The 27,500-nt window shown below is 40.3% G+C and overlaps 2 protein-coding genes and 2 long non-coding RNA genes across 25 annotated transcripts in view; 2 read left to right on the top strand and 2 right to left on the bottom strand.

The window, feature by feature from the left end:
- The window catches only part of bru1 (bruno 1), a 507,347-nt gene extending 499,743 nt beyond the window's left edge, over positions 1-7,604 (top strand). For all 21 annotated transcript variants that reach the window (XM_070087294.1, XM_070087290.1, XM_070087297.1 and 18 more), the window contains one exon: positions 3,218-7,604. The gene's annotated coding sequence lies outside the window, so the exon portion shown is untranslated. The remainder of the gene's footprint in view (positions 1-3,217) is intronic.
- The window catches only part of LOC128689119 (uncharacterized), a 244,965-nt gene that overhangs the window by 22,505 nt on the left and 194,960 nt on the right, over positions 1-27,500 (bottom strand). The gene's annotated exons all lie outside the window — the stretch shown is intronic.
- On the bottom strand, positions 922-2,226 carry LOC138853030 (uncharacterized). The gene is made up of 2 exons (XR_011392276.1): positions 1,403-2,226; positions 922-1,012 (listed from the first exon to the last, which is right to left on the bottom strand). It is a non-coding gene; the product is annotated as an uncharacterized lncRNA (long non-coding RNA).
- Positions 23,390-27,500, top strand: part of LOC128689033 (glucoside xylosyltransferase 1) — a 17,694-nt gene continuing 13,583 nt past the window's right edge. Inside the window, exon 1 of the mRNA XM_053777096.2 lies at positions 23,390-23,721. Coding sequence (XP_053633071.1) covers positions 23,698-23,721 — 24 coding nt within the window. The 5' untranslated portion in view covers positions 23,390-23,697. The remainder of the gene's footprint in view (positions 23,722-27,500) is intronic.

Raw genomic sequence — 27,500 nt, 5'->3', positions numbered from 1 at the left:
AGAAAAGGCATATGATAGGGTGGATAGGTGAGCAATATATCAGATGTTTCATGTGTATGGAATGGGCAGTAGTTACTAAATGCTGTAAAGAGATTTTATGAGGATAGTGGGGCTCAGGTTAGGGTGTGTAGGAGAGAGGAAGATCACTTCCCAGTAAAAGTAGGTCTTAGACAGGTGGGTGTAATGTCACCATGGTTGTTTAACATATTTATGGATGGGGGCTGTAAATGAAGTAAATGCTAGGGTGTAGGGGAGAGGGATGTGATTAAATTTTGGGGGATCAAATACAAAATGGGAGTTAACAGTTACTTTTTGCTGATGATAATGTGCTTTTGGGAGATTTTAAAGAAAAGTTGCAAAGGTTAGTTGACTTGCCAGCAGTTTGGTTTATAAAGGATGAGGTTAACCACAGAATTGACAAAGAAAAAAAGTAGTGGTGCTCCGAGGTATCCGTGGAGACAAAAAAAAAAAAAAACGTTATCCATGGAGGCAAAGAATGGAATGTATAAGAGTATAGTGGTACCAACACACTCTTATGGGTGTGAAGCATGGGTTATAAATGCTGCAGCGAGGAGGAGGTTGGAGGCAGTAGAGATGTGTCTAAGGGCAGTGTGTGGTGTAAATATTATGCAGAGATTTTGTAGTGTGGAAATTAGGAGGAGGGGAATTACTAAAAGTATTAGTCAGAGGGCTGAAGAGGGGTTGTTGAGGTGGTGTGGTCATTGAGAGAGAATGGAACAAAGTAGAATGACTTGGAGAGTGTATAAATCTGTAGGGGAAGGAAGGCATGGTAGGGGGTTGCCCTAGGATAGGTTGGAGGGAGGGGGTAAAGGAGGTTTTGTGAGCGAGGGGCTTGGACTTCCAGCAAGCATCCCTGTGTTAGGAGTGAATGGTGACGAATGATTTTTGGGACCTGACAAGCTGTTGTAGTGTGAGCAGGGTAATATTTTGTACAGGGATTCAGGGAAACCGGTTAGCTGGACTTGAGTCCTGAAAATGGGAAGTACAATGCCTAGGAAGGGTTGGAGGGAGGGGGTAAAGGAGGTTTTGTGTGCGAGGGGCTTGGACTTCCAGCAGGCATGCGTGAGCGTGTTTGATAGGAGTGAATGGAGACAAATGGTTTTTAATACTTGACGTGCTGTTGGAGTGTGAGCAAAGTAACATTTATGAAGGGATTTCAGGGAAACCGGCAGGCCGGACTTGAGTCCTGGAGATGGGAAGTACAGTGCCTGCACTCTGAAGGAGGGGTGTTAATGTTTCAGTTTAAAAACTGTAGTGTAAAGCACCCTTCTGGCAAGACAGTGATGGAGTGAATGATGGTGAAAGTTTTTCTTTTTCGGGCCACCCTGCCTTGGTGGGAATCGGCCGGTGTGATAATAAAAAAAAATAATAATAATAATGCCTGCACTTTAAAGGAGGGGTTTGGGATATTGATAGTTTGGAGGGACTTCTAAACTGTTGCATCTGAGTGCCTCTGCAAAGACAGTGATTATGTGTGAGTGAGGTGAAAGTGTTGAATGATGATGAAAGTATTTTCTTTTTGGGGACTTTCTTTTTTTCTGGGTCACCCTGCCTGGGTGGGACATGGCCGACTTGTTGAAAAAAAAAAAAAAAAAAAAAAAAAAAAAAAAAAAATTATATATATATATATATATATATATATATATATATATATATATATATATATATATATATATATATATATATATATATATACAGTGGACCCCCGCATAACGATTACCTCCGAATGCGACCAATTATGTAAGTGTATTTATGTAAGTGCGTTTGTACATGTATGTTTGGGAGTCTGAAATGGACTAATCTACTTCACAATATTTCTTATAGGAACAAATTCGGTCAGTACTGGCACCTGAACATACTTCTGGAGTGAAAAAATATCGTTAACCAGGGGTCCACTGTATATATAATATATATATATATATATTATACACACACACACACACACACACACACACACACACACACACACACACACACACACACACACACACACACACACACACACACACACACACAGATGCACAGTATATAATATTTATATGCATTTGGATAAAACCCAAGTTTTATTCATGTCTTACATCATTTATTTTTGTACTCAAATTGTTTAATTGGACTTTCATTTCAGTAAAATCATTTTTAATCTTATAAAATTTGAGTTATTGTTGTTACTAAGCTGTTCTTTTGTTCTGTTACAATATGTGGTTTAAATGTAAATGTATGCTGAATGTAATCTTTTAAAGAAAAAAAAATGGGTTCAGTTTAAATGCGAAGAATTTTTAAATCATTACCAGAATTGTTTGAAACTCTCTGCAAGTTGGGTGGGTCACTTGTCCTGAAACTAGCCCCTTATTTATTCATTTATATGTACTGCACATATTCATTCGCTCATAGAGAAGTGCCAGGTCTGTATGGGTTATACAATGATTGGGGAATGCAAGGTAATCAGGTTTGATCCAAGGAAGGGGAAGGCAGTTCCAGTTTCTTGTATCAAGAGCATTTGACCAGCCTCAAGGCCATCTGCTGGAGGGAAGCCCCTTAATATCCAATAGATGGATCGTTAAATGCTGTCTTCAACCATCAGTGTGCATCGTGTTTACATTTGTAATATTAGTTCCATTGGTCATTTGCTTCCTTTGCTTATTTAAAAGATGCCTGAAATAGTATGCATTAAGATTTTCATTTGCCATGTTATGTACAATATTGACTCCACCATCCTAGAAGTTGTAACTCCTTTCACCAGGAAATGAAGCACATTATCTTAGATGTTTTTGAAAAGCTTAACTTAATTCCTTTACTGTCAGACTGTTTTAGTTTATGCTTAGTGTTTATGGTTATCATTACTTGTACTATTACATGATGTTTGTTGCAAATTTTACACCACTTTGTCCTTGAACACCTTATATTTGACTGTTGAATGGGAATCAGTTGTTTTTAATGGCTGTCATCATAACACTAGTCCTCTCTGGTGATCTTGTATTACACTATGCGCAGTTTTATTGTCTTGTTTGCTGTGCATGCATACAATCACCAAAAACATGTATGTGATACATTTTCTTCTAGTCATAAGAAACATTCCAGATAAATCTGTTGAGAAGTCATTAGGGTAAGAATCAGTTTCATGTTGCATGGATCCTCGGAAGTTTAGTTTTGTGCAATGACTTATACGTGTTTTTCTTTTTTTCCGTTGGCGACCTAGCTGCCATGTTGTGCTGTTCTGCCCCGTGCCCCGTATTGCCTGCCGTCCGTATAACAGTGTCTACGTCCTTCTCCCATCTTCGTAGCACGTCTCATACGTACGTATGTATACGTATGTGTATGCCATGTGGTTGTATACACTGTGCAGCTGCTGTAAAGTCACTCATGTTAACAGATTACTAACCAGTCATCAAAACTGTCAGCATACATAAACATGTTAGGCTTCAATGAAACCCTCAGCAGTGCTTGTCATCAACACAGTTTTGGCATAGTGACAAGTAACTTCACCAAAAGGCTATCGTTGCTATTCTCTGTACAAACCAAAAATGTTTAATACTATATACATTTTTTAATAGTTGTTTACTTTAGGAATAAATGCTGTATACTGTCTTTTTATCAATTTTCTAGACCAATGATTACAGGAAGAGATGGTTCAAGGTTGCTACTAATAAAAGACTGTCTACTCATTTTTTCTTGGTGAATGAACTCATTAGATGTGACGGTAGCTATTTGCATAAATTTTCCATTTAAAAACAAAATTTCTTTCACTCATATTCAGTTCGATTTATGACAGAATCAAGATTTTCTATGGAATGGATGTTATTTCCATATATTTTAGTAGAACTTGTACATGGCAGCTTCACAATTCAGACAAACTTGGACATAGATGATATCCTTACGTACTTATTATGTGCCATGGCTTCTTGAAACATGTAAACACTAAATATTGTGTTTTAGATATATATTTCATGGAATACATGTTTTGTAAATGTGCTAATAAATCTGGATGCATGCTTATAATATTCAAATATTGTCTTGTACTTCAATGTACTGCACAAAGTGATTATTAATTTTATCAGTACAAAAGTGACAACTTTTGTATATTGATTGTACTCCAAGGTCATATTTTTATAGCAGTCTTTGAATTGCTAATTTAGGACATTGATCAGTGTTTATCTTCAAGAATTTTTAGATATAGGATGACAAATCTTCCAGTCATTTCAGCTCTCAAACACCTAGTGTGTAATTCAAAGAACACTAAGAGGAGATGCTTCAAACTTTACATAGTAGAGTTAATAGTTACCCAGAGTGAACACTGGGGAGAAACTGAAGTTCTCTAATTCTCTCACTGGCTATCTTTTAACAAACAGATCCACTGTAATAGCTTCTCGTTAAATTTGACAGCTATGCTTAGAGTAGAACCTGATATAATCTATTATAGGTTCATCTCTTTAGCATAGCTGTGATATTAAGCAACTATGCTTGAATACTTATTTAAATATTTGAAGTGCCATAGACATGGAATATTGGATGTAGGTCATTATGCCCCTTCATTTTCAAGGGAGGCACATTTTGAAGCATTAGTAATGGATTCTTTTAGTGTTCTCACTGAATTTGATTTGAGAGCTTTGTAAGGATACCTCCATGTGTCAGGGGCCAGGACGGAGAGTAGCCAAGAAGAGGCCGTGTTGGGCAAAGATGATAACTAGTCTAACATTGGGAGTTTCCATTAAGAGGGCATCCCCCCCCTTCAACCTTGATGCTTCATTTATTCATATTTTTGTTGATTTATTATATCAAAGAATGTAGTGGAAACTGGCCACTAAAATTTTCACTGGGATTAGTTCTCTGTTTACAACTCTGTTGGATTATTAAAGGAGAATGTTTAGCAGTTTTTATTCACGTGAGCGATTAATGGAGCTTGAATGAATAATGATTATCCTCGTATGAAATGCCAAACTCCACAGGCTGGAGTATGGGCAAAAATGAATGTTGATTTAATTAAAGTTTTTTTTTTAATTTACTATATCATTCTTTTCATCGCATTTAATTTTTATTATATTTATTTTTTATTTTTATCAGTTTTTCTGTTTTTTGGCCAAGCAGATTAGAAGCTGAGACTTGCTACTATGAAAGACACTAGGTAGCATGTCATTGTGATTACAGACAGACAGAGTTATGTCTGTCTGGCTCATAGCCCTAGACTAACCAAAGACTATGAAAATGTGTTTGTCTGTTTGTTGTACCCAAGTCATGGTATTGAAGGGTGTACAACCCATTAACCCTTGTCACTGCTACGTCTGTTTGCCGAAAATGGAGTTATACATGTTATTTATTAAAACTGGTATGTTGATGTTATTCAGTGTCTCCTCTGTTTCTTTTTCCAGTTTTATTGACTGAAGTGGGGTGTTCCATTTGAATGTAAGGCAGACAATTCACTCGCCAAAAGGTCAATGCCATCTCTGTGCCTTTATTTTACATTGCTTACATTTGTGCTTATATTGCAGCTATGAGGAAGCCAGTCCTAAGTTCCATTATATGGTCCGAGAGACATTAGAAGATACCCTGTTACAATATAGGAGAGCTTTCATGTGTAGGTGGATGTGCTATTAATGTAGTTGTGTTAAAAAAGATATACAGTATATATAGAGGTAGGTATAGAGGGAAGTTATTGATTTATTTGATTCTGTGTTTTTCATTAGTGTTGTATTCAGCAGTAAATATGGTAAATATATATTCAATGTATCTAATGTGTTCTGTTGGGTTTGTTTCGAAGAATCATTATGTATGCATGTAGTCTTTAGTTGTTTGGTTTTCTTTGATTTCACTGGTTATGTCATAAAATGTTTTCCTCAGTGTAACCTTTTACCTCTGTAGGCTCCAGCCTTCATGTTTGTTTTACTGGTGAGAGAATCACCAATGATTCTGCAAGATGATGGGTTTATTTGGAGTTCACTGAAGACATCTTACCTTAACAGCCAAGCACATCATAATTTTATTTTCAAAGTTTTTGGTAAATATGTATCCCAAGTGTAAGGTTAGGTGTCTTAGTTTTTTGTGTACACTTATAGGAAAATGGTCCCATTTCTTTTGTGTGTTGTATTCTTCTGCTTTTGTTAACTTACCATATGGTAAAAATGTTATTGAGTAAGGGGAAGTGATTTACAAGTATTGGTGTGTTACTAAATTATTATTGTGAATTGCACTTTGAATAGTATAATTAATTGGATTATCATAATGTGTCCTTTACAGTACTGTTAAAATGGAATGCCCCTGAATTTTTTTTTTAGTTTTGTGATTGTAACTATTTCTCCAGTGAAAAGTTGTACAAGAAATAAAGTTAATGCACTAGGGACAGTTAACAATATTTAAATCAAGCCATTTATTTTTTTTATTTTTTTTACATGGTCTAAGAAGGCACAGTGTTTGTAATGCTTCCCCATCTCATTAGAGTGACAGTTCTCACTCATCACTTCTTGCAGCGGTTATCGTTAAGCTACCTGTACTCAGGAAAGACTCTCATAAGAGTTGTTGTCCTGTCCCTATTAGCCAGAGGACTAACATTCAGATGAAATATGTGATTTTTCGAGTCATTGCCACACCAATATGTGTAATTATTGTTCACGTCATATAAGGTATTTTCCATTGATTGTGAAAATTTATATTTATGTCAATGGAAACCCTGTTCACAACCTATAACTTCATGCTGGATGCCAAAAGCATGGCCCCCCCATTTCAGGCTCTGAAATGTACTGTGATTTAAGACCACAGATTGTGCATATGTGTAAATGTTTTGCTTTTTATGGGTCTGTTAAGAATGACAAGTTAAACACTTAATTGAAGAGAAGCTTTTGTCTTAATATCCATAACATTAAGACATTTTTAAACACTTTAGAACAAAAGCTAATTAAACAGGCAACAGATTAACAGTCACCCATGTGTCATTAGTACTACAAAAGATATTGGTCAAGTGGTTATCCATTTCTTATTTACTTTGTCTAACTCCTCATGTTGTGAATTGGTTGTGTAGGGCTTTGAAATGTATGTTCAGTGCCTGTTTGGGGAGATGATAAAAGTGTATTGTCTGCTTGCACATAGTGAGTGTTTTTATGAGAGGGGTTTTACTGTAACACCCTTAAAAAAGAGAAAACATATGTGTTATCCCTTAAGTGTTTATTTAATTTACAAGATGGTAAGTCAAGGCTTAATATTAATATCATACCCTATTCTTGTGTGTAGAAAATAGAAGATTTTAATTCTTATTAGTTTTTTAAAATACATTCTTTGTGAAGCTGTAGTCTACATAAAGACATGTCATGGAGATGTCATTAGCTGTGAAATAGGTAATTTTGAAGTAATTTGCAGAGTACAAGTTTAACAATTTAACATTAAATCACAAAAATTACCATCTAATTTTAATTGCTTCTGTTTTGACAACACAAGAAGACACGTGTTTAACTTCTTCCTGTTTGGATGTATCATTGTGCAAGGGGACAATACCTGTCATGTGAGTAGTTGTAATTTTCTACTTCCAAGCAGCCAACCCGTAATTTTGTAATGAAATGTACAAGGATATAGCAGCAGAAGAATAAAGTATTTTCAAAGGATCTGTTAGTTTCTTTTGAAACCTATATTGTATCATGTTTTTATCTTGATCCTTTTATTGGGAAGGAGGGGTGTTGGGATGCATGCTGATGATGGGCACTTGGATTGAAGTTACCACGCTCCTTCCTTGGATCAAACTTGATTACTTCCCATTCCCAAAGCATTATATAACTCATGCAAGTTGAGTGCTTCCCTGTGAAAGTAATATTCAATTGCTCAATGAACCCTAGAGTGCAAAATATTTATTGATATCCCTTTGTTTTAAATTACTTTGCTTTCTTAAAAAAATTCATTACTTGAAGACTAAGGAGGTTTTTGTATTATTTGCTTTGTAACTTGCATAGAACAGAGGAGCTTACAACGACGTTTCAGTCCGACTTGGACCACTTGCAAAGTCACACTGACGAGAAGTAGAGCAGGACAGGTATATATAGGCAGGAAGTGGTAATGGTAGTGGTGGAGGTGGAAGGAAGTAGTGGTGGGGAAGAGAGGAGGAGGAGCCAGTCAAATACTAAGAAAGGGGAGCACTGCAAGGGAGCTAGGTGCCCACAGTGGAAGAGCAAGAACACAGAGGTGGGGGGGGGGGATAATAAAATAAATAATGAAGGAACAGAAACACAAGGCAGAAGAAAGACAACCCAGAAGAGAAAAAGGAATCAGGTTAAGTCACGGGTGTTCTGAAGTTTGGAGCATTTTATAATGTAGTGGGAGAGGAAGGCATCTACAGAGACGAAGCCAGGACAAAGATTCAAGGTTGTGTATTAGGGAGGATTCAACCAGACGGCGACTGTTAAAGTTGGAAGTAGAGAAGACAGTTTTAGCAGAAGACCAGTCAGTGGGATGGCTGTGATCTCTGACGTGACAGAAAAGAGCATTGTTAGTGTCGGCAAGACACGCTATTTTTGTGCTCCCTAAGTCTGTCAGAAAGAGATCGGCCAGTTTCTCCAAAGTATTGAAGAGGACAGGAGGAGCAAGAAATAGAGTAGACACCAGGAACATCTGTAGAGGGAGGAGAGGTATGAACGAGAATAGTGCGAAGAGTGTTAGTCTGGCGGAAAGTAAGCTTGATGTCTAAGGAACAGAGTTGTTGAGATTAGAAAGACCAGAAATGTAGGGAAGGCAAAGGACAGAAGAGTTCCCAGGAGTAGAGAGTAAATTACGTTTAGCACATGAGAGGGCAGAGTCTATGAAATGGGAAGGGTAGTCAAGACGGGAAAACGAATTATGAAGAGTGGGAATTTCTGCTGGAAGGAACTGAGGATCACAGATGCGGAGGGCACGGAGAAAGAGGGAGATAAGAACACTTTTCTTGACAGGGGAAGCATGATAGGAAAAGTAGTGAATGTACATGCCACTGTGCATAGGTTTGCGGTAAACGGAAAAGGAAAAACCTGTATCTGAGCGGTGGACGTGGACATCAAGGAAAGGAAGCAAGGAATTAGATTCCCATTCAGCTTTAAACTTAATGGAAGGGGCAAGATTATTAAGAGCTTCAAGAAAAGGTTGGAAGAGACTGGAGTCATGAGGCCACAGACCAAAGATGTAATGTACATGGTGGAGCCCACATCAATGGTAGGAAGAAGAACAGTCTCAACGTATTCCATGTAAAGATTAGCAAGGACAGGAGAGAGAGGAGAGCCCATAGTGACACTGAAGGTTTGAGAATATTTCCCTTGGAAGGAAAAGGAATTAGAGTCCACACAGAGGTGGATAAGATCAAGAAAGACATCAATAGGTATAGGGAGATGAAGAAACCCTTTATGGGCCTTCTCTCTAAGAAAAGCAAGGACATCAAACTTTCTGTGTCACTATGGGCTCTCCTCTCTCTCCTGTCCTTGCTAATCTTTGCATGGAATACGTCAAGAAAAGTGTTCTTATCTCCCTCTTTCTCCGTGCCCTCTGCATCTGTGATCCTCAGTTCCTTCCAGCAGAAATTCCCACTCTTCATAATTCGTTTTCCCGTCTTGACTACCCTTCCCATTTCATAGACTCTGCCCTCTCACGTGCTAAACGTAATTTCTTCTCTCCCAAACTCTCTACTCCTGGGAACTCTTCTGTCCTTTGCCTTCCCTACATTTCCGGTCTTTCTAATCTCAACAATTCTCTCCGTTCCTTAGACATCAAGCTTACTTTCCACCAGACTAACACTCTTCGCACTAATCTCGTTCATACCTCCCCTCCCTCTACAGATGTTCCTGGTGTCTACTCTATTTCTTACTCCTTCTGTCCTCTTCAATACTTCGGAGAAACTGGCCGTTCTCTTTCTGACAGACTTAGGGAGCACAAAAACAGTGTTAGGCTTGCTGACACTAACAATGCTCTTTTCTGTCATGTCAGAGATCACAGCCATCCTATTGACTGGTCTTCTGCTAAAACTGTCTTCCCTACTTCCAACTTTAACAGTCGCCGTCTGGTTGAATCTCCCTAATACACAACTTTTCTTGTATGAATCTTAGTCCTGGCTTTGTCTCTGTAGATGTCTTCCTCTCCCACTACACTGTAAAATGCTCCAAACTTCAGAACACCCGTGACTTAACCTGATTCCTCCTTTTTCTTCTTCTCCCTCACCTCCTTTCCTCTTTCCTTTTTCTCTTCTGCATTGTCTTTCTTTCTTCTGCCTTGTGTTTCTGTTCCTTCATTATTTATTTTATTATTCCCCCCCCCACCTCTGCGGGCACCTAGCTCCCTTGCAGTGCTCCCCTTTCTTAGTATTTGACTGGCTCCTCCTCCTTTCTTCCCCACCACTACTTCCTTCCACCTCCGCCACTACTACTGCTATTACTACTACTACTACTACCACCACTTCCTGCCTATATATACTCGTCCTGCTCTACTTCTCGTTAGTGTGACTTTGTAAATGGTCCAAGTCGGACCGAAAAGTCGTCATAAGCTCCTCTCTTCTATGTGCGGGTTGTGTATCATTCCAGTCATGGTATTGTGCCTTTTTTTGTTACTTTTGCTTAATACAGTGTTACCTCAGCATCAAGAGGCAAGCTTAATATCAGAATGCCAATCCAATTTGATGGGATATATTCCTAAAAATCTAAAGCACTATAACTGTTTCAGACTGTGATTCGATTTACCTATAAATGCTGATGATATAATCAGAGATACCCAAGCAATACTATTCCATATATAAAAGGCAATATGCCAGACTGATAGCCCATGCTTGCATCTGTTTTGACAATGTTGGTTAATTTTCTTAAGTACTTCATTCACACATTGTGAAGGAAGTGTTCTGGGTTGTAGATGCTGAGATCTGTGCTCAGGAACTATATGCCCAAACACAGATGCAAAGAACTGTGTTCTGCAAAGTATGTGCTTGGACATAGATGCTGAGACCTGTGCTCTGAAAATGCCCAAGAGCACACAAGTCTTGGCACATACTTCCCAGACAATTGCTATAAAATTAATAAAGCATTAAACCTGTATAGGTCTTACAGCACCTGGATGAATGAGAAGAAATCAGGTTTAATTCAAGGGAGAAAAAGTTTCAGTGCCTTGGATAAAGAGCTGCTCACCTTAAGGAACCCCCCCTCTCCATGTACCTCCCTCAAGGGAGGCACCCTGATGCTTGTAAAGGCTCTTGATACAAGGAAGTGGATCTGTACTCCCCTTCCATGAACTGAATATAATTGCCTGCTATTTACCCAGGCACTATCAATTTCAAGTTTTTATTTTTTTTATGCAGTACACAGATAATGTAGTCTGCATGTAATAAAGCATTGTTAGGCACAAAAGAAAGTCACTAGCATGCAGTTCATTTTGGGCAAACTAATTCTAATTCTTAAAGACTACTAAGTAGGATTTTGTATGCACTTAATACAATTATGTGCACAATAATAAAGGTAGTTAATGAACAAATGGTATAATTATAAAAGTATAACTTATTATTTCAAACTGATTCATTGACATTCAGTTTTGTAGAGGGAATGAGACAGTGAAGATGCGAGAAGTTACGTACAGTAGAAATGGGGTAATTAATTTTTCTATGGGAGTTGGAGGAATACTGGAAGAAGAATAGGGAGAGTTGGACGAGTTGGTTTTGTTTGGAAAGTGTACTGCTGGTTCACTTAAATTAAGGAGACAAAATGCTTTTTAACAGCTCTGATGAATCAGATATTTATGCAGTGTTTCACCACCCAGTGAACACTACTTGTGAAGCTTCCTCACTCTAAGATTTCTCCCCATTTATGCAAACACACTGTTGCTTATCTGTCATCCATGCCTCTATAAAGGAAAGAATTTTTCCTAATCTGTGTGCCTCTACTTTCCTCAACAATCTCTGATGTGGAACTCTATCAAAAGCCTTACTGAAGTCCATATACACTATCATATTCATTACTATGATCTACCATGTCAAATACCTTAGCGAAAAAAAGTAAATTCGTCAGGCAGGAAAAACCCCTTTGTAAAATCATGCCGAGACAGTAGATTAGGTAATCAGTTTCTCAGTCTTGCAGAACTATACACAGAAGACAATAGAAGATGAGGAAATCAGTCTTGATGACTGAAGCATAGGCAAGTGTCACAGCACAGGTGGGCCCAAGAGGCATCCGTAAAACAACATACACTTCGACACAACCACTATTCAAAAAACATGGAGACTACACAGCAAAGGTACAAATAACACAAGAACACTCACAAGTAGGAATGCACATACAAGTTGGCACACAAGCAGGGCAACACACTACAAAAGTGAACAAGCATGAAACCTAATGCAAAAATGCCCAACACAAAAGCACCTAACTCAAGAGCATATAAAAGTGAGCACATAGCACATGAACACACACAGTAGGCATAGAGGAGCAGATATGCACAAGCACACAATGTAAGAAACTTGTGCAAGATAACCACTGAATAGAAGTTAAAAACACTATTTAATAGAGGATAATAACCAGAGAGCACATACAAAAACACTTATACATGACCTCATGACTTTTTTTTTTTTTACACAAATTTTACAGGCTATGAGCTATTATCCAACCTCAGCTCATTTCAAAGCCTCACCATCTGTTTAGTATACTACCAATCCCCACAATGCAACCCACACCATTTGGGTAATGCCCAGGTACCTACTCACTGCTAGGTGAACAGGGGCAGCAGGTGTAAGGAAATATGCCCAACATTTCCACCTGTACCCGGGACCATACCCCAGACACTTAGTGTGCAAGCTGAATGCGCTACCAACCCAAGCCACAGGACACCCATTATAGTCAACCAAACTCATGCATACACAAAAATAACCAAAACAACCAAGATTAATCAACCATGAACTTGAACCCACTGAGGGAATACCAACCTGGGCAAACCGCCACATCGTGGGTCCCTCCCATGAGAGTTTGCTGTGCTGTACATGGGGAGAACCCTAGTCATGGACAAGTGGAATTGTCAGGAGCTATCCATGAGGGCTGGGGTGACCCCAAGGATGGGGAAACCCCAGGAAAGCCAATAAATGGAGAATCGACCCATCCCAGCATGCCAACGAGGACAAACCCAACAATACCATCTGCCAAACCATGGTTGGATGGACTTGGGACAACTCGTGGAGGCATGAACCTAGAGGAAGGATGACAAAGAGCCTCCCACTTGAGAGACTAAATACCCAGAAGCAGACAAAGATAAAGTGTTCACCCTATCTGATACTAAATGCAAAGTATACAACATTACTGGTACAGACAGGATGTTCCAGAGAGGGGACACAGAAATAAGGGGACACAATTGGAAGTTGAACACCCAGATGAGTCAAAGGGATGTCAGGAAGTATTTAGTGAGGTAGTGGAGGCAGGAACCATACACAGCTTTAAGATGAGGTATGATAAAGCTCATGGAGCAGGGAGAGGACCTAGTAGCACTCAGTGGAGAGGCGGGGCCAGGAGCTGAGCATCGACCCCTGCAACCACAATTAGGCGAGTACAATTAGGAGAATTAACCATTAAAATCTCATGGTGAGAGTACCCAGAGCAATTGAGACACAAGATGCAACCCTACTTGCCCTACAGGAATAAGGTGTCCTGGCAGCCTACTGAAGGAGTGAGGAAGAAGCAAACAGAAATAGATGGGACTACAGCCAAGCCCAGCAATACCAAAGGATGGACTAGGGAGAGAGTAGGGCCTACAGTGTAGGAATGACTGGACAGAGACAGGGGAGGGTATGAACCCTCCCAGCCAGCTTCCCCACCCTGGGCCTTTCCCAAAATTTACCTCTTTGCCAGTATTGTGTATGTATATACAGGAATTGTGACCTGAAATAAAGTTTAGTGTGGTAGAATGCTGGTTCTTTCTTGACAGCCAGTATATCTGGCAAAACTGGTCACTCCCTAAGAAGGCCAGCCAGCTTTGTTCCTAACACCAACTTACAATTTTCATTTATCTTGACCTACCAGCTCTTAAAGTTGGAAGAAAAAAGAAGTCTCCTGCCTAGATATCATGGGACAACCCAGAGCTAGCTATAACCTAGAAGTGTAGATGATGAAACAGAGGAGTAACCGTAACATGCGCTGGAAAACGTACAGAGAAGGATGACAAAGTTGATGCCATGTATCAAATCTTTCATATGAGGATAAATTGAGGGTACTGAATCTGCACTCATGAAAGGCATATAATTTGGGGGGATATGATTGAGGTGTATATCTCAGCCAAATAAATAAAGTACCAAGGATATCGAATCAAGTTATTGGTGAGGTGATCTGTATTGTGTAAAGACATGCCTAGTGTGCTGTCTGTTCCTTGCTACCTAAGATTGCGATGATGGCTTCCCTTGACTATGAGCACCTGTATCTTCCATACTCAAGACAGCAAGGGTTACCCCGATCCTCAAAGGAGGTGATCCAACTGAATCACTTATAAAATCTTCCAAGGAAGAGGTTGACATCTTCGCCAGGGGATTGGTATGGGACAACCTCGTCTTCTACACTCCTCGTACAGCAGTTCCATGCTCTGTGAGGAACTGTTTATTAGGATATGTGATGAATCAAGTCATATTTGCCAGTGAACCACCGTATCTCTTCTCGCATAAACAAGTCCACGAGTTCAAGATCCATATATTCGACACAGCCAACACTGTTGAGTTGTCCCACCTCTTCGATCAGCCTTCAAAAAAAAAAAAAAAAAAAGGCTCCAACTCCTAGCCCATGGAGTGGTGGTTCACCCAGGCTGGTATTCCCTTGATGAGTTAAGTTCATTGTTTATTAATCTCGGTGGTTTTTGGTTACCTTTGTGTATGCATGTGTGGCTGGTTATAATGGGTGTCCCGCGGCTTAGTTGGTAGTGCACTCAGCTCTTCAATCCCCAGTACAGGTGGAAATGTTGGGCATGTTTCTTTACACCTCCTGCCCCTGTTCACAGAGCAGTAAGTAGATATCAGTTTCTTTTTAACCATGCATGCTATCACCATTAATGATGTCCTTTCCAAACCACCCAGGAGGTAGACATCAAAGCTCGTTTTTTTAAATAGTGGTATCCCCAGAAGGCCTAATCCACTATTTCCCTTCAGCTCTGGTAGTTCACAAAATGATTAATAGCCTGTGAAGCACAATGTGAACAAAACTGAACACTGGTAACAAAAGCGTTTCGCATGCAATGTGCCATGAGAAGTGGGAAATGATCAAAGATGATCAGGACTTAGCTGAGCGAATTGCCACCATTTGTGCAACATCTTAATCAAAGATTAAGTATAATGAGGGAGTCTTCTGGACTCCATTAAGTGGGCCCCATCACCAAGAATCTTGTTCTAGATGAAGAGACTGATGGAGCAATCTTTGGAACCCCACTGAAGAAAGTATGCAAGTATGAAACTATGCAGACAAGTGCTCTGAATCACCTGTCAACTTGTGCATGATTCTTTGGAATGAAGAGAGCATAGGTCTCATTCCAGAAGGGGTTACAAGGTAGTTGAAAAGGTCATTTTAGTAAAAGCAGACATCTTGAGCTTGAGGGGTGAGAGGAGCTTGAAAATATTCATGAATCAGGTTCATACATAGGATGCTCTTGAGACACAGTCAATGTTATGACCTATCTGGGGTAGAGGAGAGCCATCTGGTGAGGTGATGACATTCACCTTATAGAGAATTGAGACACTTATGCAACAATTCTTCAACTTGTCGGTTTTCAAAACCATTCATCACATTCACCTTATGGTAATCCATACACATCCTGTTGCTACCATCAGATATAGATACAAATATACACAGTGACACCCATGGACTCTCACTCCTTTCACTAAGTCCATGTGATAACAGAAAATATCTCTCTCAAAAGCTTTTTAACAGGACTCATTCTGTAAGCTGATTGCTTAATAGATGTTGCCCGCTGAACATCAGTGTCATGATCACCTAAGGTGCAACAATAAAGCACATCACGAAAAAGACAGGTGTACTCTAGAATTCTAGAGATTTAATCCCCTCAAGAAAGGTTCCTTGATGTTGGTGAGGGGCTCTTGATTTAGGGAATTGGATCTGTGCTCCAGTTCCCCGAATTAAGCCTGAATGCCTTCCACATCCCCCCCCCCCCCAGGCGCTGTATAATCCTCTGGGTTTAGCGCTTCCCCCTTGATTATAATAATAATAATAATCTAGAGATTTAATATTAGCAGCTTTATCAGCCGACAGACATTCTAGGAAGTTGTCTAGAAACTCCAGAGGAAGGGAGTTCTACAGTTGTACCTCTGTTCCTCTAATGTTGGGAAGCACATGATTTTCATTTTATAAGAGAAAAAAAATATCGCGCAGACTTTACGCTGGTTCCCTTAACTGTGACAGTTGGAGGGTGGGAAGTGATGTTATCGTAAATCCACTTGATGGTGTACTATAATGTATTAGAATTTATAATTGGGCTTTTATGTTACAAATTTAACTGTCGTATTTGTTCTCATGCTTGTGAAAACTATGACCTCAGACAGTTTATTGTAACTAACTATTACTTGCTCTGAATACCTTGAGACCTGATTGTAGCATACTTGTGTATGAAGCTAGACACAGATATACATGAATGAGACACTTGTGCACCATTTTGAAATCTTCATTGAGGAAATGTTTTGCTACACAGTGGCTTCATCAGTCCAATACAAAGAAGAAATCGAGAGTTTGAGGTAATCAGTCCCTCAGCCTGTAATCGATATGCTCAGTCAAGATTGAGGGACTGAACACATCGATTCTAGGCTGAGGGACTGATTACCTCAAACTCCTGGAGTTTACATGGAGAGAGTTCCGGGGGTCAACGCCCCCGTGGCCCGATCTGTGACCAGGCCAAGAGCAAACTCCTCCCCCATTTCCACCATTCTTCTTTGTATTGGACTAATAAAGCCACTGTATGGGGAAACATAAACAATTTAATATTAGCACTGGGTGACATTGATTGGCAGAGAGAGCTAGCTGACAGCAATAATATTTACAAAGATGTCAAAACTTTTTTACATAAACCCTAAACCTCTATTGTCCGATCAAAACGAAGCAGATCACAGAAGAGACTAAACAGCCGAACATCAAAATGGTATACAATACCGACAGGTTGTTAGGTAAGACACATATGCAACAGTTAGACAACTTTATTCCGAAACGTTTCGCCTACACAGTAGGCTTCTTCAGTCGAATACAGAAAATAGGCAGGAACAGTAGAGATGTGAAGACGATGTAATCAGTCCATCACCCTTGTAGTCGTAGAATTTGAGGTTGTCAGTCCCAGGCCGAGGGACTGACAACCTCAAATTCTACGACTACAAGGGTGATGGACTGATTACATCGTCTTCACATCTCTACTGTTCCTGCCTATTTTCTGTATTCGACTGAAGAAGCCTACTGTGTAGGCGAAACGTTTCGGAATAAAGTTGTCTAACTGTTGCATATGTGTCTTACCTAACAACAGACTAAACAGCCCATGGCAAAAATATAGTACACAAATATAGTACACTAATATAGTATCCTCAAATCTATTGATAAAAGTCACCAACTTGAAAAACAGTTCAGATTAGGCCTGATTACTAAAGCACTGGCTAAACGATGCACATCAATACTCACAAAACTAATACGAAAATCAAAGCAAATGTATTACGAAAGAGATTTATTGATGTGATGTGTTCATTTCCAGGTTGAGGGACTGATTATCTCGAACTTCTCCTCCCCTTACCCATTTCTACTTTGTATTGGACTGATGAAGCCACTGTGTGGCGAAACGTTTCTTCAATAAAGATTCCCATGTGTTGCATAAGTGTCTCATTTCTTCAACTTGTCGGTTTTCAAAACCATTCATCACATCTGTCAGACACTGCAACATCATGGGATCTTGGTACAAAGACTTCAACGCTTGCCCAAACCTTTGGACGACAACCTACTTACACTAGTGGCAGGTCCCACTGTGATCCCGCCTCCTCCTGCTTCAACTCATCTCACCGCAGTATACAAGCCACCTCTCTGACCCTATGCCCGAAATGCCTAGCCATGCTAAGCGTTCTAGTGGTACACTCTGTAATCACTATTTTACTACATGTAAACCACACAATAACCAAATTTCTGTAAACTCAGCATTGTAATCCTTATAGAGAATAAACTTTGAATTTGAATTTGAATATGCTGCACTTCCTACAAGAGTGATGGACTGAACACATCGTTTCCAGGTTGAGGGACTGATTACCTCGAACTTCTCCTCTCCTTACCCATTTCTACTTTGTATTGGACTGATGAAGCCACTGTGTGGCGAAAGGTTTCTTCAATAAAGATTCCCATGTGTTGCATAAGTGTCACTTCCTATTTATACTCAAGACAGCAAGAATTACCCCGATCCTCAAAGGTGATCCAACTGATTTGAACATCTATAGATTCATATCAAACTTGCCCTAGCTTTCTAAAATATTCGAAAAAATAATATACAAACGACTTTACTCCTACGTTATATCCAACAACATACAAGCACCTGCCAGTTTGGGTTTGATGCTATTATACAAATGCTTGAACTAATATATACAGCCCTTGATAAAAATCCTCTGGAGCTCTTCATTGACCTACGAAAAGCATTTGATCCAGTCGACCACAATCTCCTACACCTAAAATGAAATCATTATGGCATCAGAGGACATTCCCTTGATTACCTAAACTCTTATCTTAACGACAGACACTAGTATGTGTATGCAAATTGAGTCAACTGCACCATCCAGCCTGTATTGTAGGAGTACCCCAGGGTAGTGTCTTAGGTCCACTCCTCTTTCTCATCTACATCAATGATCTCCCCAGTGCAACCCAATTCCTTAAACCAGTTCTATTCGCAGATGACACTACTTATGTCTACTCCCATTCGAACCCAGTTGTACTTAGAAACACTTTAAACAACGAGCTGCTATAAATATATACTTGGATGATGACCAACAAATTCACTCTCCACATAGACAAAACATACTTCATGCTGTTTAGCAAGAGAGCCTTAAATATCCAACTTAATATATCGATAAATGGTTCCCCTATATCAAGACACACTGAGGGTAAATTTCTAGGTCCTCACCTTGATTGTCATCTTAAATTTCATTACCACATCCAACACACATCCACGAAAATTTCCAAATCAGTAGGAACCCTTTCCAAGATACGATACTATGTACCACAGACGACACTCCTTACCCTATACAACTCTTTAATATATCCTTACTCACCACTTTTCAAAAGCCTGAACTTGCTAAATATACGAGACATACACTCATATTATTGTGCCTACTACATATACAGAACATTAAACTTATAAATTTAGGACTTTGCCCAAAAATAATCTTATCTCTCAATACTAACCAATTCAACCAAAACAAATGCTAATCAGTTATATTTTTTTTTTAAATTCGCCGGTACTATCCCGGCCCGGGTCTTTTCCAGATGATGACCCGGCCTTGGCTCCCTGTTTTGGGAGTGTCCTGAGACCTATGCTTTCCATGGGAGGAGGTACAAGAACCTCATCTGTGGGACCAACTGTCCCCAGGCCTAGCCCCATTTCCCGCCCTCACAGGGCTGCCGTCTTCCCCGCCCCAGGAGGGCACGTGGAAATGGCAGTCTTGTGAGATGCAGGTTGTAGCAAGCTGTCTCTGGCACCTTCCCCACTCTAGAAGTTCTCGTGGGAGTGGTGTCCCCAGTTACATTATGTGACCTCTAGACTTATTTTATAATTAAAGATTCGCCGGTATTCTCCCGGCCCGGGCCTTTTCCAAGTGGTGGCCCGACCTTGGCTCCCTCTTTAGGGAGTGTCTGAGACCTAGGTCTCCCATGGGAGGAGGCACAAGTACCACCTCTTCTTTGGGACCAACTGTCCCCAGGCCTAGCCACAAGCTAGGCCTCTCTGGTCTGTCATCCCCGCCCCAAGGGGACTAATGGGAATGGCAGTCTTGTGAGCTGCAAGCTCGGGCTCAGGCACCTACCCTGCCCTAGAAAGGCTGGGCATGGTGTCGATGCCAGTCCATGAAATATTACTGCCTGAACCTTTATTTGTAATTGTTTTTATGTGCAACTTCAGGATGATTCTTCTTAAAAACCTCCATCTTGACTACCTCGTATTAAGATTAAATAAAATTGTAATACAGTTAACTATCTTGTCTAGTTTTAAGTAGTTACTATGTACTATTATTTGTCTAGTTTTAAGTAGTTTCTATGTATTAGAATTAGTCTGGCCGAAATACCCCGGCATGATAGTGGTTTTCTTTGTACTTAACAAACCAAAATTGTAATTACACATTGTAACCTTTACAAAGAAATGAACCTTTATCTTTAATAAAGATTTCAAAATATTGCACAGGTGTCTCATTCTTCAATTTGTCAGTTTTCTAAACCACTTATCACACAGATGTACAAACTTAATTAAGAAAGGGATTACAGTTAAGCTTTAGTGAATTCCTTCTTATATAGAACTGCAGGAACGTGACAAAGTTGATAATTTACTTAATCAAAGATTAAATAAAATGAATGTTGGTTCTCAAATATAAATTTAAAACAAAAAATGTCAGAAAGGAATTAGCAAACGAATCTGAAGAAATTAGAACAGTAGAGATCAGTTAGAAGTAGCAGATCTGTTGTCCATCTTAATGTGTTAAGCATATTTATGGAGAAGATAATAAGGTTAATAAACTGCAAGATGTTGCTACTGCTAGGCTTTAAGAATTTCTGGCAGTACGATTTGCATAAAGATGTTAATGACATAAAATGTAGAATGTGTGGACAGAGAGAGAGTTATATACACTGGAACACTGTCTCAGTGTCCAAACATTCAACCTTCGAGAGACGCCTCCATGTTAACCTTACAGGATTTGGCAAAACGCTTAATCATTAATGGTATCTGCAGTCTAGAGATTGTACCCACTTTCTGCGTCGATTAGCTAAATATTTTTTTAAAGAGAATGCAACCCACTAATAACAGATGTTTTGGCTATAATAAAATACATTTAGAATTTGTCTATATTGTCCTTTGTCCATATTGTTCCTTTGCAGATGACACCCGAATCTGCATGACAGTGTCTTCCATTGCAGACACTGCAAAGCTCCAGGCAGACATCAACCAAATCTTTCAGTGGGCTGCAGAAAACAATATGAAGTTCAACGATGAGAAATTTCAATTACTCAGATATGGTAAACATGAGGAAATTAAATCTTCATCAGAGTACAAAACAAATTCTGGCCACAAAATAGAGCGAAACACCAACGTCAAAGACCTGGGAGTGATCATGTCGGAGGATCTCACCTTCAAGGACCATAACATTGTATCAATCGCATCTGCTAGAAAAATGACAGGATGGATAATGAGAACCTTCAAAACTAGGGAGGCCAAGCCCATGATGACACTCTTCAGGTCACTTGTTCTATCTAGGCTGGAATATTGCTGCACACTAACAGCACCTTTCAAGGCAGGTGAAATTGCCGACCTAGAAAATGTACAGAGAACTTTCACGGCGCGCATAACGGAGATAAAACACCTCAATTATTGGGAGCGCTTGAGGTTCCTAAACCTGTATTCCCTGGAACGCAGGAGGGAGAGATACATGATTATATACACCTGGAAAATCCTAGAGGGACTAGTACCGAACTTGCACACGAAAATCACTCACTACGAAAGCAAAAGACTTGGCAGACGATGCACCATCCCCCCACTGAAAAGCAGGGGTGTCACTAGCACGTTAAGAGACCATACAATAAGTGTCAGGGGCCCGAGACTGTTCAACTGCCTCCCAGCACACATAAGGGGGATTACCAACAGACCCCTGGCAGTCTTCAAGCTGGCACTGGACAAGCACCTAAAGTCAGTTCCGGATCAGCCGGGCTGTGGCTCGTACGTTGGTTTGCGTGCAGCCAGCAGCAACAGCCTGGTTGATCAGGCTCTGATCCACCAGGAGGCCTGGTCACAGACCGGGCCGCGGGGGCGTTGACCCCCGGAACTCTCTCCAGGTAAACTCCAGGTAATTGTATTACGTACATTACTATATGAAGATATTGTTATATATGAAATAACTAACAACATTTTTGTAATGTACGTATGCCCGGGGAAGGAAGGGGGGGGGGAGGTCTGGTAAAGAGTCGGTGTGACCTTTGTGATTCAGTTCACTTTTGCTCCACCGCTCACAGGATAATCATGGGATGCATAATAAACTAGCTACTCAGACCGCACAACTACACTCCAACAACTGCAGTTTTCTAACACATTTGCATTTTCTTTTTTTGTGTGTATACGACCAGTGGCCTGGCAGGCAACTCTCTAGCTTCACATACTGAGTATCCGTGGTTCGATCCCCGGCAAGGGTGGTAACATTGTGAATGCTTCCTTACACCTGCTGTCCCTCTGTTCACATAGCAGCCATGTAGGTACCTGGGTGTTAGTTGACTGGTGTGGGTCGCATCCTGGGTGACAAGATTTAAGGATTCCATTGGAAATAAGAGTCCCTCGATGACGCACTGACTTTCGTGGGTTACACTGGGTGGCTGACCCTCCGGGCTTAAAAATCCGAATAAAATCTTATTTTACCCACAACAGTCGGATAACACACAAGTATCTATTGGTATTGATAAGTGGGCACAGACAGCGGGGGTGCCCAGTTAACTTGTTTATACGTTTTATGGGCCCGAGGATCGAATCTGGATCTGAGTGCGCTAGTGATCAGGTTACCTCACCCAGCTCACACACTGAGGTGCGGAGTTCGAATCTCTGGTACTTCTGGAAAACATTAGGGACTTGTTTACATAAGACACCTACTGTCCCTGTTGACCCATCAGTATAAAATGGGTACCTGGGTGTTGGTCGACTGGTCTGGGTCGCATCCTGGGACAAAATTGATTTAATTTGCCGAAATGCTTAGCATAATAAGCTGCTTTCTATACAGTAGTGCGTCATTGATGTCAGCTAGGCCTGTACACGTACTTGTAGAAATAGATATTATAAATATTATTATTATTACTATTTCTTGAGTCACACTGGATCTTTCTGTTGTCAGCCGAACGAGCTCACCGCTGAGGTTGAGACAATTGTTCACATGTTCAACTCAGCACCAGCCTAAACACAACCAGGAACCATGAATCGATCCCTACAACTATATATAGGCGAGTATTGTATATAGCAATCGCCGGGCAAATAAATCGATTGAGTATATTTGTGTAAATACATTAATCCTTTCACGGATCAAAACTGTGTATTACTGATTTTAATTTACAGGCGAATTGTTGCCTTAATGACCCACAATCACTAAACAGACAAATATGTTGCAGTTACCCCAGCGTCTTCCAGGGTACCGTTAGCGCTGAGGAAGTTCCTTGACCCCCAGACTCACCTGAGATAATATTCTTTACATAGAAACGACATTTTTACAATACGAATATCATGTCACATGCAATAATATCATGACTAAATGTACACATGCGCTAATTATATGAAATTATTAACGTTACATATTTAAGAGGAAATAAACAGAAAATACCGAGTGAAGACTGAGTGGCGGCGGTAGTCTCTCCGAGACTTTGTAGGTTAGTGAGAGAGAGGGAGTCCTGCAGGGCGAGTGTTGTACGCTGGAAACATGTGTTAAAATGTAGTGTGAGAACATCAAGCAAACTTAAGAGTTTCTACATGTTCGTAGTTTAGTATACGAAAACCAAAATGACTGCAGTATCCTTCCGCTTTGTAAGTAAACAACAGATCAACATCTAACATTACTTTTCACAGCTTGTGGCTCAAGTGGTAGGTTAATTTAGCTCACACCTGAAGGATCTGGAGTCGATCCCAACACAAGTGGAAGCGAAAAAGCATGTTTTCTTACACCTGTTGCCTGTGTTCACCTAGCAGTTGACTGCTGTGGGTCGCATCCTGAGTAAGAGAACCAAAAAACCCCAATGGACATTAAGCATAGTGGCATTATTGTGTTATCATAGGTCACTAACCCTTCAGGTTAATAACCCGAATAAAATAGCTATTGCACATAGTTTTTTTTTCTTCCAAAGGCATCTACAAGTTTTTGGCGTGAGAAGTTCCACAATTGTTTGGGATGGTTATATACATAGTATATATCACAGTATATACATGGTTATATACAAAGTATATATCACAGTATATACATAGTATATATCACAGTATATATCACAGTATATACATAGTATATATCACAGTATATACATACTGAATAATTTAATCTTTATCTTGACTTCATGTAAGTGATTATATTTGAATGTAAAAAGGGAGCACAACAAGAGGCCTACTGGTCAGGATCATTATAGGCAGCTGGAGCTTGCTTACAGTTCTGCCGTCGATAGGCCTTCAACCTGAGGTCCGGATAATTAATGAGTAATGAGGGTGTAGACTTAGGCTCTCGTACCTTTTAATCCCTCTAGCTGATTATAAATCCTAAATCTCTACATTATATAGTAAACACACTGGGTCGTTGGGCTAAGCCGGAGGGTGACATGGACCTGCTTCGCATGGGTCAGTAGGCCTGCTGTAGTGTTCCTTCTTTCTTGTGTTCTTATAATGCATTTTTCAAGTGCCCAGGACATCTGTTCCCTCAAGGTCAATGTAATTTTTGTACGTTATTTAACCAAAGTCTTAAATTACTTAAGAAATGCAGTTATATAACTAGAATATGTGTGCCTACCTGGAGTCTATTTGGAGTATGGAAAATTTTATATGAGTGATTACTTGTACGTACCTCAACATTACATGCATATGAGTAGTCTCCTTGGGAGACAACAACGATATTGTTTACCGTAGTTACCCATGTAGACATGTGAGAAAACTTAACCACCTCTGGTCACTGCAGGTGGCCCCTCGACCCTCACAATCTTATCCATATCTATCCGAGACCAGTATAAATTGGGTAGCACCCTCAAATACGGCGCTACTAATTAATTGTGGACTGTATAGATTATATTAGTTTAACTGAATGAAGGGGGGGGGTAGGTTACACATGGATATACCCATCAAGGAAAAAACACTTGTACATAATCCCACCACTTACCAGATATTCTCTGGTGGTCACGATGTGGCTGGATCACCCATAACCTATCCAATTAAAACATACCTAACTGGCCAGTATCAGTCTGCTATAACTAGAAAGGTTACTTAACTGTGGGTGATTGATGCTCCTTATTTCCTCCATTCACCATCTCTTTTCGATGTCCTGCTACACCGACACGGTGCTTATTCCAGCAGGACGAGGTATCCGTTGGTTTGTCCCGGTTTAGAAGTCATGATTCCATAAAACTTCGCTATCCTCGGGACGAGAACCACGCGTTCACTCAGAGCAGGGCGATTTATTTCACTTCCCGCATTCTCTTAACTTAATGTTATTATCACTGATTACATTACCATTCACAAGACGATTTAACGTCTCAATTATTATACACATTAGAAGTCACTTCATTAAGATCTGAGACCGATGAGTGAGGATTAACTCGCGGGTAATTTCCCCTGGACACATTCCATGGCGGCGCACCCGTCACCCACGGTCCTACTATTATCCACTTATTTTACCACTTTATCACGGTGGTCACGTAAATCTCGTTCCCTCACTCTTCACCAGGAACAATTACGACACTTCCTATTAGGAAGTGAGGCCTATATTAATCCTTAGGCCGCCGTGAACGCCAATTTCCTGATCCCATGTTTCACAGCTTCCTCACTACATTCCAAACACTCCCGCTACACCGTGCCCCAGTTCGACCTATACCCCCGCACATCTGCGCAGGTGCAGTGGGAACCCAGTTGGTTCCATTCAAAATACAAATGCATTTTGACCCAAATCAACACATTAAACACTTATTAGGCACTATAGCTTCGGAAATTAAATAATTTCCACACTGCGGCCGGGCGGAAGTCGTTGTTAGACGACTTAAATTGCGTCTTCCTCCAGGAGACGATTCCAGCCCTCTCTAGATTGCGCTGCTGTTTTCCTAATGGGTCTTACTACAATTTCTTCTTGCATTACTCGGTCAGTGTCTTCAATATCACTCGTGTCACTTTCCCTTAGATTTCCATCTGCACTGGATTGAACACCATTTAATTCTAAGGGAATTAATTTATTAATGGTACGCAAACTTTCCTGACCACGACACAACACTTTGACGTTTCTGACAACACCTTGTGCATCTGGGTATAATGTAACTACCTTGCCCAGAGGCCACAATGTTCGATGTTGTTCAGTATCAATTAACACAATGTCACCTGGTTGAATGTTCTGTCGGTTTACTGCCTCAGGCACACCATAAAAGTGTTTACGTAGTGTAAGAAGATATTCTTTACGCCACACATCGGACCAATGAGTAATTACCTTATTTAACATCTTGAACTTATCACTCAACACAGTCACGTTATTATAATCCTCATCACTTCCCTCGGGATTATCTCTATAGATAGGTGCAGCTTCTAACCTTCGTTCGCATATTAGGTGAGAGGGAGTCAGGATCTCCGCGTCAGGAGTGTCGCTCATGTATGACAGAGGGCGATTGTTTACCCGATTCTCTGCCTCCACCAACACTGCACGGAATTCCTCCAAATTAATTCTCTTCCTGTGTAGCACCTTACGAAGACATCTTTTCACTGTACCTATCATTCTTTCGTACAGTCCTCCCTGCCAAGGGGCTCTGGGAGTAATAAATTTCCAGACACACCCTCGCTGGGTCAACAAAGACTGTACATCATCACTCTTATTTAATTCCATCAAGTGTTGAGCACCCGCTACAAAATTGGTGGCATTATCTGAGATCATCAATCTTGGACATGATCTCCTAGCTGCAAATTTCCGGAACAGCTGTATGAACTGTTCTGCAGACAAGCCCTGAGCCACTTCTAGATGAACAGCCCTAGTAGCTGTACAAGTAAATAGACATACATACACCTTCAAGGGAACACCATCTGAAGTACCTGTTAAAATGATTGGCCCACTATAGTCCACTCCGGTCACATCAAATGGTTTTACCAACTGCACGCGTTCCTTGGGCAATGGTGGAGGACCTGGGTACATGTAGGTTCTGGCATCCACCCGGCGACATATTACACACGACTTGATAACCCTTTTTACACTTTGCCGTCCTTGTGGAATCCAGAAGGTTTCCCGAACACAGTTTAAGGTATCCTGTACCCCACCGTGCATCACGTTATTATGGGCATTAAAGACAATCAAGGTTGTCAGGTGATGAGTTTTGGGCAGCAAGATAGGGTGCTTAGCATATTCCCCCAATTCAGCATTTTGTAACCTGCCTCTGCACCTAATTACATCATCCTCTAAATACAGCCCCAGCTTTTCTATTATTGAGCCTTTCACAATTTTTCCGTCCATCATTAATTTAATCTCATCCCTGTAGGTTTCTTCTTGTACCCTCTGTAGCCAGTATTTCAGGGGATGGGGAAAATTATATGAGATATTCATCTTACTTATAAATTTAAATACTAACCTTGTCACGCTAATCAGC

The sequence above is a fragment of the Cherax quadricarinatus genome, chromosome 21 (genome assembly GCF_038502225.1).
Source record: "Cherax quadricarinatus isolate ZL_2023a chromosome 21, ASM3850222v1, whole genome shotgun sequence".
NCBI lineage: Eukaryota > Metazoa > Arthropoda > Malacostraca > Decapoda > Parastacidae > Cherax > Cherax quadricarinatus.
This window is presented reverse-complemented; position numbering and strand designations above follow the sequence as displayed.